Source organism: Naegleria gruberi, assembly GCF_000004985.1.
Source record: "Naegleria gruberi genomic scaffold NAEGRscaffold_52, whole genome shotgun sequence".
Classification (NCBI taxonomy): domain Eukaryota; phylum Heterolobosea; class Eutetramitea; order Acrasida; family Naegleriidae; genus Naegleria; species Naegleria gruberi.
The window spans coordinates 213,912-226,153 of record NW_003163275.1 but is presented as its reverse complement, the minus strand read 5'-3'; the positions used below and the strand labels follow the sequence as shown (position 1 = coordinate 226,153).

General features: G+C 34.0%; 7 protein-coding genes across 7 annotated transcripts in view; 3 read left to right on the top strand and 4 right to left on the bottom strand.

Annotated features, from left to right (window-relative positions):
* Positions 1–83: 83 nt before the first annotated feature.
* Positions 84–2,879, top strand: NAEGRDRAFT_72314 (uncharacterized protein; the record flags this gene model as incomplete). Its single annotated transcript, XM_002672638.1, has 1 exon — positions 84–2,879. The coding sequence occupies one exon, from the start codon at positions 84–86 to the stop codon at positions 2,877–2,879; it is 2,796 nt and encodes a 931-aa protein (XP_002672684.1).
* Positions 2,880–4,247: 1,368 nt separating this feature from the next.
* NAEGRDRAFT_72313 (uncharacterized protein) lies at positions 4,248–4,973 on the top strand (the record flags this gene model as incomplete). The annotated part of the gene is made up of 1 exon (XM_002672637.1): positions 4,248–4,973. One exon carries the CDS (start codon positions 4,248–4,250, stop codon positions 4,971–4,973), a length of 726 nt encoding a protein of 241 aa, XP_002672683.1.
* Positions 4,974–5,184: 211 nt separating this feature from the next.
* On the top strand, positions 5,185–7,229 carry NAEGRDRAFT_81172 (pescadillo family protein). Its single transcript, XM_002672636.1, has one exon. The coding sequence runs from the start codon at positions 5,323–5,325 to the stop codon at positions 7,210–7,212; it is 1,890 nt and encodes a 629-aa protein (XP_002672682.1). The 5' UTR covers positions 5,185–5,322; the 3' UTR covers positions 7,213–7,229.
* Positions 7,230–7,850: 621 nt separating this feature from the next.
* Positions 7,851–10,192, bottom strand: NAEGRDRAFT_72311 (uncharacterized protein; the record flags this gene model as incomplete). Its single annotated transcript, XM_002672562.1, has 2 exons — positions 7,851–8,752; positions 8,797–10,192. 2 exons carry the CDS (start codon positions 10,190–10,192, stop codon positions 7,851–7,853), a joined length of 2,298 nt encoding a protein of 765 aa, XP_002672608.1.
* A 230-nt stretch (positions 10,193–10,422) lies between these two features.
* On the bottom strand, positions 10,423–10,965 carry NAEGRDRAFT_72310 (uncharacterized protein; the record flags this gene model as incomplete). The annotated part of the gene is made up of 1 exon (XM_002672561.1): positions 10,423–10,965. One exon carries the CDS (start codon positions 10,963–10,965, stop codon positions 10,423–10,425), a length of 543 nt encoding a protein of 180 aa, XP_002672607.1.
* Positions 10,966–11,053: 88 nt separating this feature from the next.
* Positions 11,054–11,422, bottom strand: NAEGRDRAFT_72309 (uncharacterized protein; the record flags this gene model as incomplete). The annotated part of the gene is made up of 1 exon (XM_002672560.1): positions 11,054–11,422. One exon carries the CDS (start codon positions 11,420–11,422, stop codon positions 11,054–11,056), a length of 369 nt encoding a protein of 122 aa, XP_002672606.1.
* A 250-nt stretch (positions 11,423–11,672) lies between these two features.
* NAEGRDRAFT_72308 (uncharacterized protein) overlaps positions 11,673–12,242 on the bottom strand; it is a gene marked incomplete at both ends in the record, with an annotated part of 1,622 nt that continues 1,052 nt past the window's right edge. The window contains one exon of the mRNA XM_002672559.1: positions 11,673–12,126. Coding sequence (XP_002672605.1) covers positions 11,673–12,126 — 454 coding nt within the window. The remainder of the gene's footprint in view (positions 12,127–12,242) is intronic.

Sequence of the window (12,242 nt, the reverse complement as noted above, 5' to 3'; positions counted from 1 at the left end):
ATTTTAATAGCATGCATCTTTGTAATCTTTGTAATACTATTAAATATTATTAAATAATATTAAATATTAAACTTTAAAAAAAAATGTCCAAAGCTTCACAACTTTTACACGTTCTAGGCAGCCTACTCTTCGCGCTGATTTTTCTCCTAGCTGGTCGGGTATTGTACTACTATTGGATTGAAAATTATTCTCACCAATCGGAGGATGAACCCTACAAGTGTATCATGTCGTGGATGAGACCGAATTATATTCCTCTGCCTTTTAATTATATTGGCGAAGATGATTCTAATGCGAGTACTTTATCTAAATATGATAAATCACCTCCCTATACTTTGTATCGATTTGTTGATGATATTGATCAGCAGAGAAAACAAAAGTTGGATCCAAAATCAAAGTATTATAGGGGAATTCCGATTTTGTTTGTGCATGGAAATTCTGGATCGATGAAACAGGGACGTGCTCTTGGGGTTTCACCACTTGAATTTATTTCTAGATTGGAAAAGTATCAATTACAAGATAGAGTTTATTTGGACATGTTTCAAGGAAGTTTTTTGAGAGAGAATGTGGAAAAGGCCAAATTGCCTCAAGATTTTGATGTTTTTCTTGTGGATTTCAATGAACAATTGAGTGCTTTGAGTGGAGATGTGCTTGTGAGACAAGCTAAATATGTCAGGGGAGTTATGAAATATATTACATCACTTTATACTTCTGAGGAAAACAAACCAAAGGAAATTATTGCAGTTGGACACAGTATGGGAGGTATTGTTTTAAAGGCAGCAAGTGCTTTAACTGTAAAGGATATTCTCCCAATTAGAACACTAATTACTTTGAGTACTCCATTCAAGAGACATCCAGTCTTATTGGACAGGGATAGTGATTTATTCTATCAACAATTGGTTCGTTTGCCACATCCAAAGGTTGATATTTTCTCGATTGGAGGTGGTTGGCATGATGAGCTAATTAGAAGTGATCTCACTGGAAATCCTTTGCTTGGAAAAAACAATTCAAATTTCTACCATATCATGTCTACAACCTCAGTTCCAAATACTCATTGCTCAACTGATCATCAAGCTATCACATGGTGTAAACAAATTATTCTTCCTATTGCCAAATTTTTAGTTCATTATGCCTATGAAGGTGGTATGGATTTGTCAACCAAGAAGAAGGTCAAGATATTTGAAAAATATTTCACTAATAAGAATTCCGAGCTCTCATTCTACAATAACCCACCAAAGAAGTATGACATTAGCAAGTATAATCTTGCAAAGGCTGTCTCCGTATCTTCACCACTCACTTCATCAAATCCAGTGATTCATGTGAAGAATATCCTCAAAAAAGTCGATGAATTTTCACTCTTATTTACTGGCTTAAAGTCAGAGGTCAAGTTGGTTTTCGTAAAGACAAATTCCACACAAGTTCTCATTCACGATCACATTGATTCACTTCCATTCTTTGATGTTGTTGGATCTGATAACGATATTGATGAGAGCAGAATTTCTCCAAAGAAAGTCAAATCCTTTGTCACTTTAAAGAAAAAACACGTTTCTGACTATGACTACATTATTGTAGATAGTCAAAGAGCTAGTCAATTGGTGGTTCATGATGTTAAAGTGACTGTGTCTACACATGTTGGTTTCCACCCTTATCCATTTTTATTGAGCAGAATTTCAAATCATTTGAAAGTCAACTTTGCAGGAGTTAGACCACAATTTGCCTATTCATTAAGAGTTCAACATTTTTGTAAAAATAATTTGGTAGATGGTATTATCAAGATCAAATCACACGACGGAAAGGAGGAACGTATTGAACCTTTTTCCTCCAACTTGGCAAATTACAAACTCAAATTCTTTGAAAGTAATAGAAATCATTCAAAGTTCCAAATTGAATTCATTTCTGGATGTGAATTATCGAATGGAGATGTAAGCAATGCTGAAGCTACTCTGAATATTGACATTTTCACAACTTTGATTATGTTTTTCAGATATCACTACTCAACAACAATTGCATCCAATGCATTCTCACTTATTTTATTCGCAATCTCCTTTATGGCCTGGAACAATTTTACTGTTTCTTTCCACAAAGCCCTCAATGTTTCCTTATTTACCAGAGGATTCGTTATTGTACTCATTGAATTGGTGAATATTCACCTTGACTTGCCACAAGCTGACACAATGACCTATCACGAAAGTGAGCCAATTTATATAGTTCTTTCCTTAATTACTGCCTTCTCCATTTTGCACATTCTTTACTTTTTGTTGAGAGTTGTAATGATAATTCTCTATTTACCTGCCAGATTGTTGAAGTTTGTTTTCACATCAAGTATTTTCATCATTGCCTGCTCTCTCTTGATTGCATATGGAGTTCATAAGTATATGCATATTGGATTAGGATTTTTATTCACTCTCGTTTTGATGTTATTGAATATGGCTGTATCTAGTGAAGATGCTCAACATGAGTCGTTGAAGAGCGCCTTTTTGATGCTTCACTCTATCTCAACAATTATTCTTCTACCTTCATGTATTGTTTGGATTAAGGAATGGAAGGAAATGATTCATATTTCCAAGACAGCCCTCAAGGGTATTGAGTTATTCACTCAAACTATTCCTCCAGCTCGTTTTGCAAACATGATCAATCCTGTTTCCTTATTACCATGTCTGGTTACCTTTGTTTTGATTTTCATTAATCAAACAACTCTAACAAAGGAATTCAACTTTAGACACTATCTCATCATGGTTGCTTGCGAACTTGCTGCAGCATACAGCACCATGCATTTCAGATTTACACTTTATGGTTATGCATTGATTTGCTCCGCTGTTTGTTCCATTCTTATTATGTTACTGACATTGTTAAAGAAGGTCGATAAGGAAAAGACTGATTAAAATAACAATAAATAATTTATTCGAGATTTTCCAACAATTCTCCATTATCAGCCAATTCTTTAACGATATCAAGTCCTCCAATTAGTTCTCCTTTAGAATAAAGTTGAGGAAAAGTTGGCCAATTTGAATAAGTCTTCAATCCTTGTCTAACACTTTCATCACTCAAAATGTCAAATGAAGAGAATTTGACATTATTATTATTGAGAATGGCAACAATCTTGGAGCTGAATCCACATTTTGGAGCCTCTGGAGATCCTTTCATGAAGAGCATGACAGGAGCTTGATTAACGAGACGTTTCAATTTGGTATTTAAATCTTCCTCAGGTTCAAGACCAAGTTGTTCACAGAGACTTCCTTCTTGAGCCATTTCCTTTACAATATCAAGTCCTCCAATAAGTTCTCCCTTAACGTACAATTGTGGATAAGTTGGCCAATTTGAATAGGACTTTAATCCTTGTCTAACGCTTTCATCACTCAAAATATCGAATGTAGAGAAAGTAATGTTTTCCTTACGCAAAATTTCCACAATTTGATTACTGAATCCACATTTTGGAGTTGATGGATTACCCTTCATAAAAAGCACAACAGGAGTTTGATTGATCAAATTCTTAATTCTACTAGTTAAATCAGTACCTCCTCCTGCTGGTTGTTGTTGAGTTTGTGGCAAGTTGACACTTTCAGAGAGAGCCTTTGTTCTCTTTGAAAGTTCAGGTGGATTAGCACCTTCCAAAACTGTGAAAGATAATTTAGATGCATTTTGATTTGATGGTAAAAAGACAAAAGCTGGCACTGAGTGAACTCCGAATCGTTCAGTAAGATTTGGTAATTGTTCGGCTTCAACCTATTTTACAATTAAATTATTAATTATTATTTTAAATATATTTATCACATAATTAACTACACCATACCTTATAGAATTTAATATTGGTAAACCTTTGAGCAAGATTTACACAAATCTTATCCATTTCAAAACATGGTGCACACCATTCAGCCCAAAAGTGTACAACAACGCCATTCACAGCACTTGATGATGACGATGTAATCAAACTAACAACCGATTGAGAAAATTCCTCTTCCGATGCAATTTTAATCAATACTTGATCGTCTGTTGTTGATGTAGACATATTTTTTTTTTGTATTTGAACGCCCGTTCAGTGGAGTCCATTCTACCTCGATGATTGAATATTCCCTTCGGAAAAACTAATGAACAAGTTTGAAGGTATCAATGGATAATCATCATTATGATGGTCATATTATTGATCATTCCGATAGGTTGATGATGAAAGTACATTATTAGTTGTTAGCCAATTCCCTCTTATTGAACAAGCATCAAGAGGGAATTTTATTTAAATTAATAAATATTAAAAAATGTCATCATCGTTGAAGGAGAATATTTTGGATGCGTTGAGTTATGTGGATCGATTGGAGTGTTGCGTAAAGCATCCATTGTCGTCCTATTTTCAAGGTTCTGAAGAGGAGGAAGGTGTATCCGATTCATCATTATCAAAGGGAGAATATCATCAATTTCAAGTTGAAATATTAAAAAGACAAATTGATAACATGATCAAGGAGGAAATGAAGAATTGTGAGATGGAGGAATATCATCCGAATACAACATCAAGTTATGAACCTCAATTTTCTAATTCTACAACTGGCTTATCGGAACATTATAAACAAATGATCGAAAAACAAGAATTTGTTCCATTCTTTTCAGAGAAGGAAAAGGAAGAATATTTGGAAACTATCAAAAAGAATGAACCATTGTATTATTATCATAATTGTATACATACTGAATTAGCTAAGAATTATGGAGAGGAATCACTAAGAAAAGCCAATGAATATCTTCAAAAACAAATTAAATTATTGGAAAGAGAAAAGACTCAAGTTTTACAAGAAATTGAAAATATCAACAAGAAACGAAAACGAGAACAATATGACTTGAAATACGAATTGGACAAACTCATTGAAAAATCCACTAAAACCAATCACTTAATTTTCAAACTAGCTCGTGAATGCACTACTTTGGAATCCCTCAATAAGAAACTGAAACAATCTAGAGAAAACAAGACAGAAGAATCGTCATCTGAACAATAAAAAAAATCATTCTTTTCAATATCTTTCAAAACACTTCTAACCAAACCATGCATTCAACTAGTAAGGTAACATGTATTGAACTGAAAAAGCTTTTAATTCATCAACAACTGCAGCTCTATTTGTTGCACTTTATGATGCTGAATCTCTCCGTTCAAACAATTTGATGAAAAATTGATGAAAAAATATTCATTCTTGCTTCAAAAAAAATAACGTAACAACAACAAGCTAGCAACAATTTCTTTTGTCGTTTAAACTACCGAGTTATTTTTTTATCATCACGGACAAAGCCTATTTTCTATAACAACCACAACTCAACAATATTTTGTTAATAACACGATAGTATATAAAAATGGGTAAAGCACCACAAAAGAACTTTTTTGCCACCAAGGATTTGACCAAGGTCAAGTATTTGGCAAAGAATACTGCTCAAGAAAGACTTCAATTATCTAGAGCAAACTTTAGACACATGCTCATTCTGAAAGGTATTCACCCTAAAGTCCCAGAGAAAAACGTAAAGGCTAAAAACGCTACTAAATATGCAAAGGATAAAACTTATTATTACAAGAAGGATATTAACTTTATTGCTCACGATCCACTGATTGATAAGTTGAGAGAATATAAAACATATTTGAGAAGAGTTTCCAAAGCTAAAGGAAGAGGTGATATTGAACATTTTGAACGTTTACAGGAATTGGAACCAGAATTCACTTATGACCATCTTGTAAAGGAAAGATATCCATCATTCCAAGCTGCTCTTAATGATTTGAACGATTGTTTGTGCATTTTGTTCATGTTCACTCAATTACCAGCTGGTTTGGGTAAAGTTACTGCTGAAATGTCAGAAAACGCCAAGAGATTGTGTGATGAATTTTGTTCACTTGTTTGTCAAACCAACAGTTTAAGAAAAGTTTTCCTTTCATTTAAGGGTATTTACTATCAAGCTAACGTTCAAGGTGTTGATGTCACTTGGATTGTTCCTTATGATTTCCCACAAGTAATTCCAGAAAATATTGATTTTAACATTTTCAGAAGTTTCATGCAATTCTACATTACCCTCTTGACATTTATCAATTACAAGTTATATTTCGACAATAATATGGAATATCCACCAAACTATACTACAAAGAATGATAAATCATACTTGATTGATCTCCCAGAAGATGAAGAAATGAAGGAAAAGATTGATTTGAGCTCTGTTTCTGGACCTGCTGTTGAAGGAGAAGAAGAAAATAAGAAATCCACACCAGAGGAAGTTTTCATGAAGAAGTTTAAAGGAATGTTCAAAGGAATGGTCTTTTACTTCTCTAGAGAATGTCCAAAGGCCTCTTTAGAATTTATTGTTAAATCATTTGGAGGAGAATGTGGATGGGCTTCGGAAGATTCTCCATTTGATGAAACCTATGATAAAATTACACATATGGTTGTAGATAGAAAGGTTCCTGCAGAAAAGATGATCAAGGATCGTGAATATGTTCAACCTCAATACCTTTTTGATAGTGTCAATGCAATGATTAAATTACCAGTTGAACCTTATGCTCCTGGTAAGAAACTCCCACCTCATCTCTCTCCATTTGTTGAATATAAGAAGGATACATACATGCCAAAGTATGCCGAAGAAATCAGATCTATGGTTGAAAAGGAATTGAAATTAATCAAGAGACAATACCAACAAGATGTGGAAGATGATCAGGAAGAAGCTGAAGTTTTGGAAGATCTTGATGATGACAGTGATGAAGAAGAAGATAGACACCAAATTGAATTCATGGCTGAAATGGAAGGTAAAAAGTTTACAGATGTTCAACAAGAATTGGAGAAGTCCAAGCAAAAGTCAAAGGACGAAGTTCAACTTCAAAAGTTGTCCAACAAACCAAAGAACAAGAAGGAAGAAAAGGAACAAGAGCAAATTGAAATGCGTAAGCTTATGGCCTCAAGAAAGAAGCGTAAGCTTTATGAATACATTAAGAAGCTCCAAAGAGGAAAGAATGCTTACAATAGACAATTATTACAACGAAGGATGAAATTAGACAAAGAAGGTGCTTCAATTGAGGAAGGAGAAACAGAAGAAACCATGCAAGATGATGTCGAAGAAGAAATTACAAGAAAATCAGCTCCATCCAAGTCTGTGACATCGAAAAAGAATGTTAAACAACAAGATTCTGATGATGAAGAAGATGATGCTGTTTTAAATCAATTTGCTGCCGACAGCGATGATGATGGTGACGATGTTGAACTTGTATAAATTATCATTTAAATTTTAATTGGTTTCTTCTTGTTGTTGTTGGACTGTGTTTTTCAGATATAATTTCAATCGGAAAGCACATCCCTGGTTCAAATAATATTTGTGTAATCTCTTATCCCTGACAAATCCTAATCTTTCGTAAAATGTTAAAGCTGATGCATTGGTTAATTCCGTTTCCAAAACAACTTCATCACATCCTGCTAATCTCATTTCTTCAATCACTCGTTTTACCAATTCTGTGGCAATACCTCTCTTTCTGTGTTCCTTTTCAACAGCCAACATGGCAATATATCCACGCATTGTTTTTCCCAAGTGCATTTCACTTTTTCCAACACAAGCTCCGACGAAATTTCCATCAATAAAAGCAAGAACAGTTTGCTTTGGGCATTCATTCACAAAAAATCTATATGTATAAACAGAGTATGGTTCACTCAGATGAATATCCATAATTTGTTTAATCAAGTCCAAATCTTTTTCACCTTCATAAAATCGGTAGGTGACTTCAGGTAATTGTTCACTCATTTTTTTGTTATGTATTTAATTGAAATTTACAAATAATTATTACTTTAAATATTTATTTACACTTCCTAGATTTAATTGCTTAGATTTTCATAATATACTCCCGTGACTGTTGCATATTATTTTTTCTTATTAAATAATTCTGTAATTCTGAATGCAATATCTTCATTTGCAACTTGAGATGGTTTCAGGGATGGATCAATATGAATGTCAGGTTGAATGAAATCCTTCCTTTTCGAAGAGTTGGAATTTGCTTCCACTATAGAAGTTAGCGACTGTACATTGGTTTGCGACTTTTCCAGTTTCTCATTGGTATCAATTAGTTGCTTGTTTAAGGTTTGTTTTTCTTCTTGAAGTTCATTCACAAGTTGAGTGAGTTGTACAAGTGCTTGTTGGAGATCTGTTAGACTTCTCTCTTGGCTTTGAATTCTATTCTCATTTTCAAACTTGTTCTTTTTGAGTTTCACCAACAGATCATCCATGTTTTTGAATTCAATTTGCATGTTAATGAGCTCAGACTCACGCTTCAACCTGAGAGTTTTTTCTTCTCTCTCTTCAGCCTTCTTCTTCTCCTTTTCTTCTTCCTCTTTTGATTTCTTGTCATTTCCTTCAATTCTACCTGTACAACTTTCATAACCACTTTCATCTGTTTCGTCTGACCTTGGCGAGAGTGAATCAGACGCAAGGGATTCGAGTTCTTGATGAGCATCTCTATCAGACTTGGATGGTACTTTGAGTTTAACAATCTTGGAATCCTTCTTTTTCCCATTCTTTGAGGTTTTTGTTTTTTCTTCACCTTCAGAGGTCTTTTTCTTTTTCCTTTTAGAAATTCTTTGGAATATAAAGTCGTGTGAATCGAAGAAATTGGTGAACAGAGTGTGAGAATCAAACTTTTCTGAAAATTCTGTTACACCAAAGTTGGCGCTCAAGTCAATATAGTCAATTACTTCATTGTGAACTACCACATCAAAGAATAATGAAATACCAGTTACACCAATAATATTCTTACTTAAATTCAATTCTAAAAAGGAATATTGTAAGATAGAGCTAAAACAAATAACTTACTTTTCAACGTTTGATCATCATACAAGATATGAGACATGGCTTTAGCTGTAGAATCAGAGAAATAGTTATCAGAAAGATCCAACGATGTCAAATCTTCAATACTATCATAGGCTTCCTGGTTTCCTCTTAAACTTACTAACCATGCTTCATGGCTCTTTTGATTAATTCTTTCCCTCATTAAATTGAGAATGTATTGGGAGCTGTCATCAGAAAGGCAACAACCACTCACTGTTAACTTGCTTAATTTGATGAATTGAGTAAGCAGGCATCCAATATCTCTGAAAGCCTCATCTCCAAGACCTGTGTTTTTTAATGAAAGACATCTCAGTGAACTCTTTGCTTCTAACAGACCTTTTTGCATGAAAGATGTACATTGTTTTGAGATGGGTATTCCTATAATTTCCAATTTTGACAAAAATGCACTAAAGCAGGGAGCAAGAATTCTGACAAACTTTAGCGAGTCAGCATATGTAATTGGATCGACAAGGTTAATAGACCTCGAGCTTGTCTTTCTTTCTAACTGATTGGTGCTTCTCATTTGATGGATCAGCATGGATTCTTTGATGGAGAGGAGAGATGGAGAGGATGATGTAGTCTTAGGTTTGTTGTTGGTGATGGTTGAGAAATCTCTGACATAATTTGATTCACCCCAAGCAATTCTAATGGAATTGAAGGATTGACGAGAGTTTTTGAGAGCAGCCAAACATCTCTTCCAATGTTCTTGTGGGATCAAGTCGAGATCAATTTCAAACAGACCTTTTGTTAAACTGTTTGCTACAATAAATTCCAAAGGTTCTATTCTTATTCTTCGACAATAAGCTTGGTAAAGAGAGTGGAATGGTTTATCCAAATCACTTTTTGATGTCCTTAGACCTGAAGATGTCATTGTCAATGTCTCTGCTACATCAAGTTTATCAGAAGATGAAGTTGTGGTTGTAATAATTGTTGGAGCATTGACAAAGTGCTTTCTTCCAATTTTTCTCTCACTTGGTTTAAGTGGCTCTGTTCCTCCCATCGTAAAGTGAGCACTCTTTACGGCAGCTGGTGATGCACTCGTTGGACGTTGCTGTCTATTATTCATTCTATTCATGTTATTGTTAATTTCTTGTCTGGAAACAGTTCTCATTGGTTGAGCAGAAGATGGTCTTCCATTATTATTTGAAGAATTTGGTGTTGATGATGTTGGTTTTCCAAACATTAATCTCCCATTTGGTGTTCCTCCAAAATTACTCGGAGAGGGAGGCATTGATGGAACTGGATATTGATTATTAATGCTACTATTATAATACGAAGTTAGGTTTGGTCTTCCTCTCGCCTGCTGTTGTTGTTGTTGTTCTTGCATCATGATTCCTGGTGATTGAGGAGGCGGCAACCTCAATTGTTGTTGTTGATTCATTTTTTTAACCTTACCGTTTTTCAAATTTACTTGTACATTTGAGGCGCCAAATTCAGATGGCGCGATAAATAAAAAGCGAACATTGAATGAGCTTTTGATCTGGTCAGAAAATTAAACTTGCAATGATCGGATCTGTAAATAATTATTAAATATTATATTCTATCTGTTATTATTTAAATTAATATCCAATTTTCCTGATCATATTTAGATACTAATTTAAAAGTGATGATTTATTTTCGTGTTGTTGTTGTTTGAGAAACATTATCACAGAAACGTTCATCCAAGATTGGATTCGACAAATTATTTACATAATTTTGTATGGATTTTAGATGAATTGATGTTATAATTTCATACATTTGATCCCTTGTAATTTTCATATTTTCAAATGTACTAATATCTTCCTGTGATAATTTCCCTTTCTTATTGATGATGGTACGGACAAGTTTGATGATGGGAATAACATCGGGATGAGAACTAGCTGAAGGTAATCCTCCATATTTCATTTCCAATAATTCTTCATTGGTAAATCCTGCTTTAGTTTTCAGGAATTTGGCGTGCATTTGTGTACAGTATTCATCACCATTCATTGATGAAGCAATATATTCAACAATGTGACGTTGGATAAATGTGAGAGTGGCATGCTCCTTCTTTAAATTAATTCCTTGAAGGTAAACTTGTATGGTGAAAGGATCTTTGCACATTTCTGCTAAACTGTTTGGTATGAAACCAAACATACTTTTCACTTTTTCCTCCAAATCTTGAGAAACAGGCATTGTTGTATTTTTTTTAATGTCTAAAACAGACAGCTGACACCACCAAAAGAATCAATTCACACTTCTAAAAAAGAATACAATTTTAGTATTAGAGTTGTAATTCAAAACAATACACGGCTTCATCATCTCCATAACAAACCATTCTCTTTAAAATTGGGTTATTTACAGTGAGAACACAATTTGTGTATTTGGTAGGAAGTGAATCAAAACTTGCAAATGAGATATCTTCGAAATATTCAGACAACCAATTGGTATCATTGGCTTCAAACTCTGCTCTTGGATTATTCTTCTTGGAGTTTCCCACTGAAACAGATGATGGAATTGGCTTGAGTTGTTCCAGATAAATGTCACAATGATTGGAGAGAAAATCAGTCAGTTCAATCTCATCAAATCGTTCCAATGCAGGGTTTTTAGGATCAGTCTGATAGTAGGTTGTAACAAATTCATCAGAAGACATTTGAGAGGAATCACATTTGTAAATGGTTAATTCCCAATCGATTGGTGGCTTTGAACGTCTGGTTCTATATTGTGGTTGAGACTGAAGTTTCTTCTTATCGGAATAGGAGAGAATTCGAAGAGAGGCAAGTGGTTTTGGTGTCTTTCTTTTGGCCATTTTTTATTGTGTTGTGTCTTCAATACATCAACCATTTGAAAATGGATGAAACTAGAAAGTGCCATTTCAAAAATACTTGTCTCATAAGAAGGTTTCACATAAAATAAATGTTCTCATTTTCTTCATCTTGTTCTTGATTAGAATTGCTTGATTCAGATTGTAGCTCTGGTTCTTGATTTACAATTATTTCTTCTTCAATAGATTCTGACTCAGCAATGTTTGGAATGATAGGTATTGGTTCTAGTGGAGGTAAGATTGCAAAATCCACATACTTTTGCAATTCTTCAATGATAACATGCTTATTAATAAAGTTCATTCTTGAATAATCAACTACTGTTTTACCAATATGATCAACTGAAAGTGGATCAGCACCCTTTTCAAGTAATAGTTTTACACAAGAAGTGTGACCTTCCCGAACTGCCAAGTGAAGTGGAGTTTGACTATTTACATCTTGGGTTTTGATTGAAAGAAATTGTTTTATGAACTCATTCAATGAATTATTGAAAATAGATGCATTGTTAAATTCACTCAACTGTTGAAGTTTTGTACTATTATTCAGATAATATTTACAAGCGTGGTCAATCAAAAATTCCAAAATCTCCACATTTCCAGACTGAGATGCAATATGGCAAGGAAGTAATCTTCTCCTACCATTCTCTTTGCA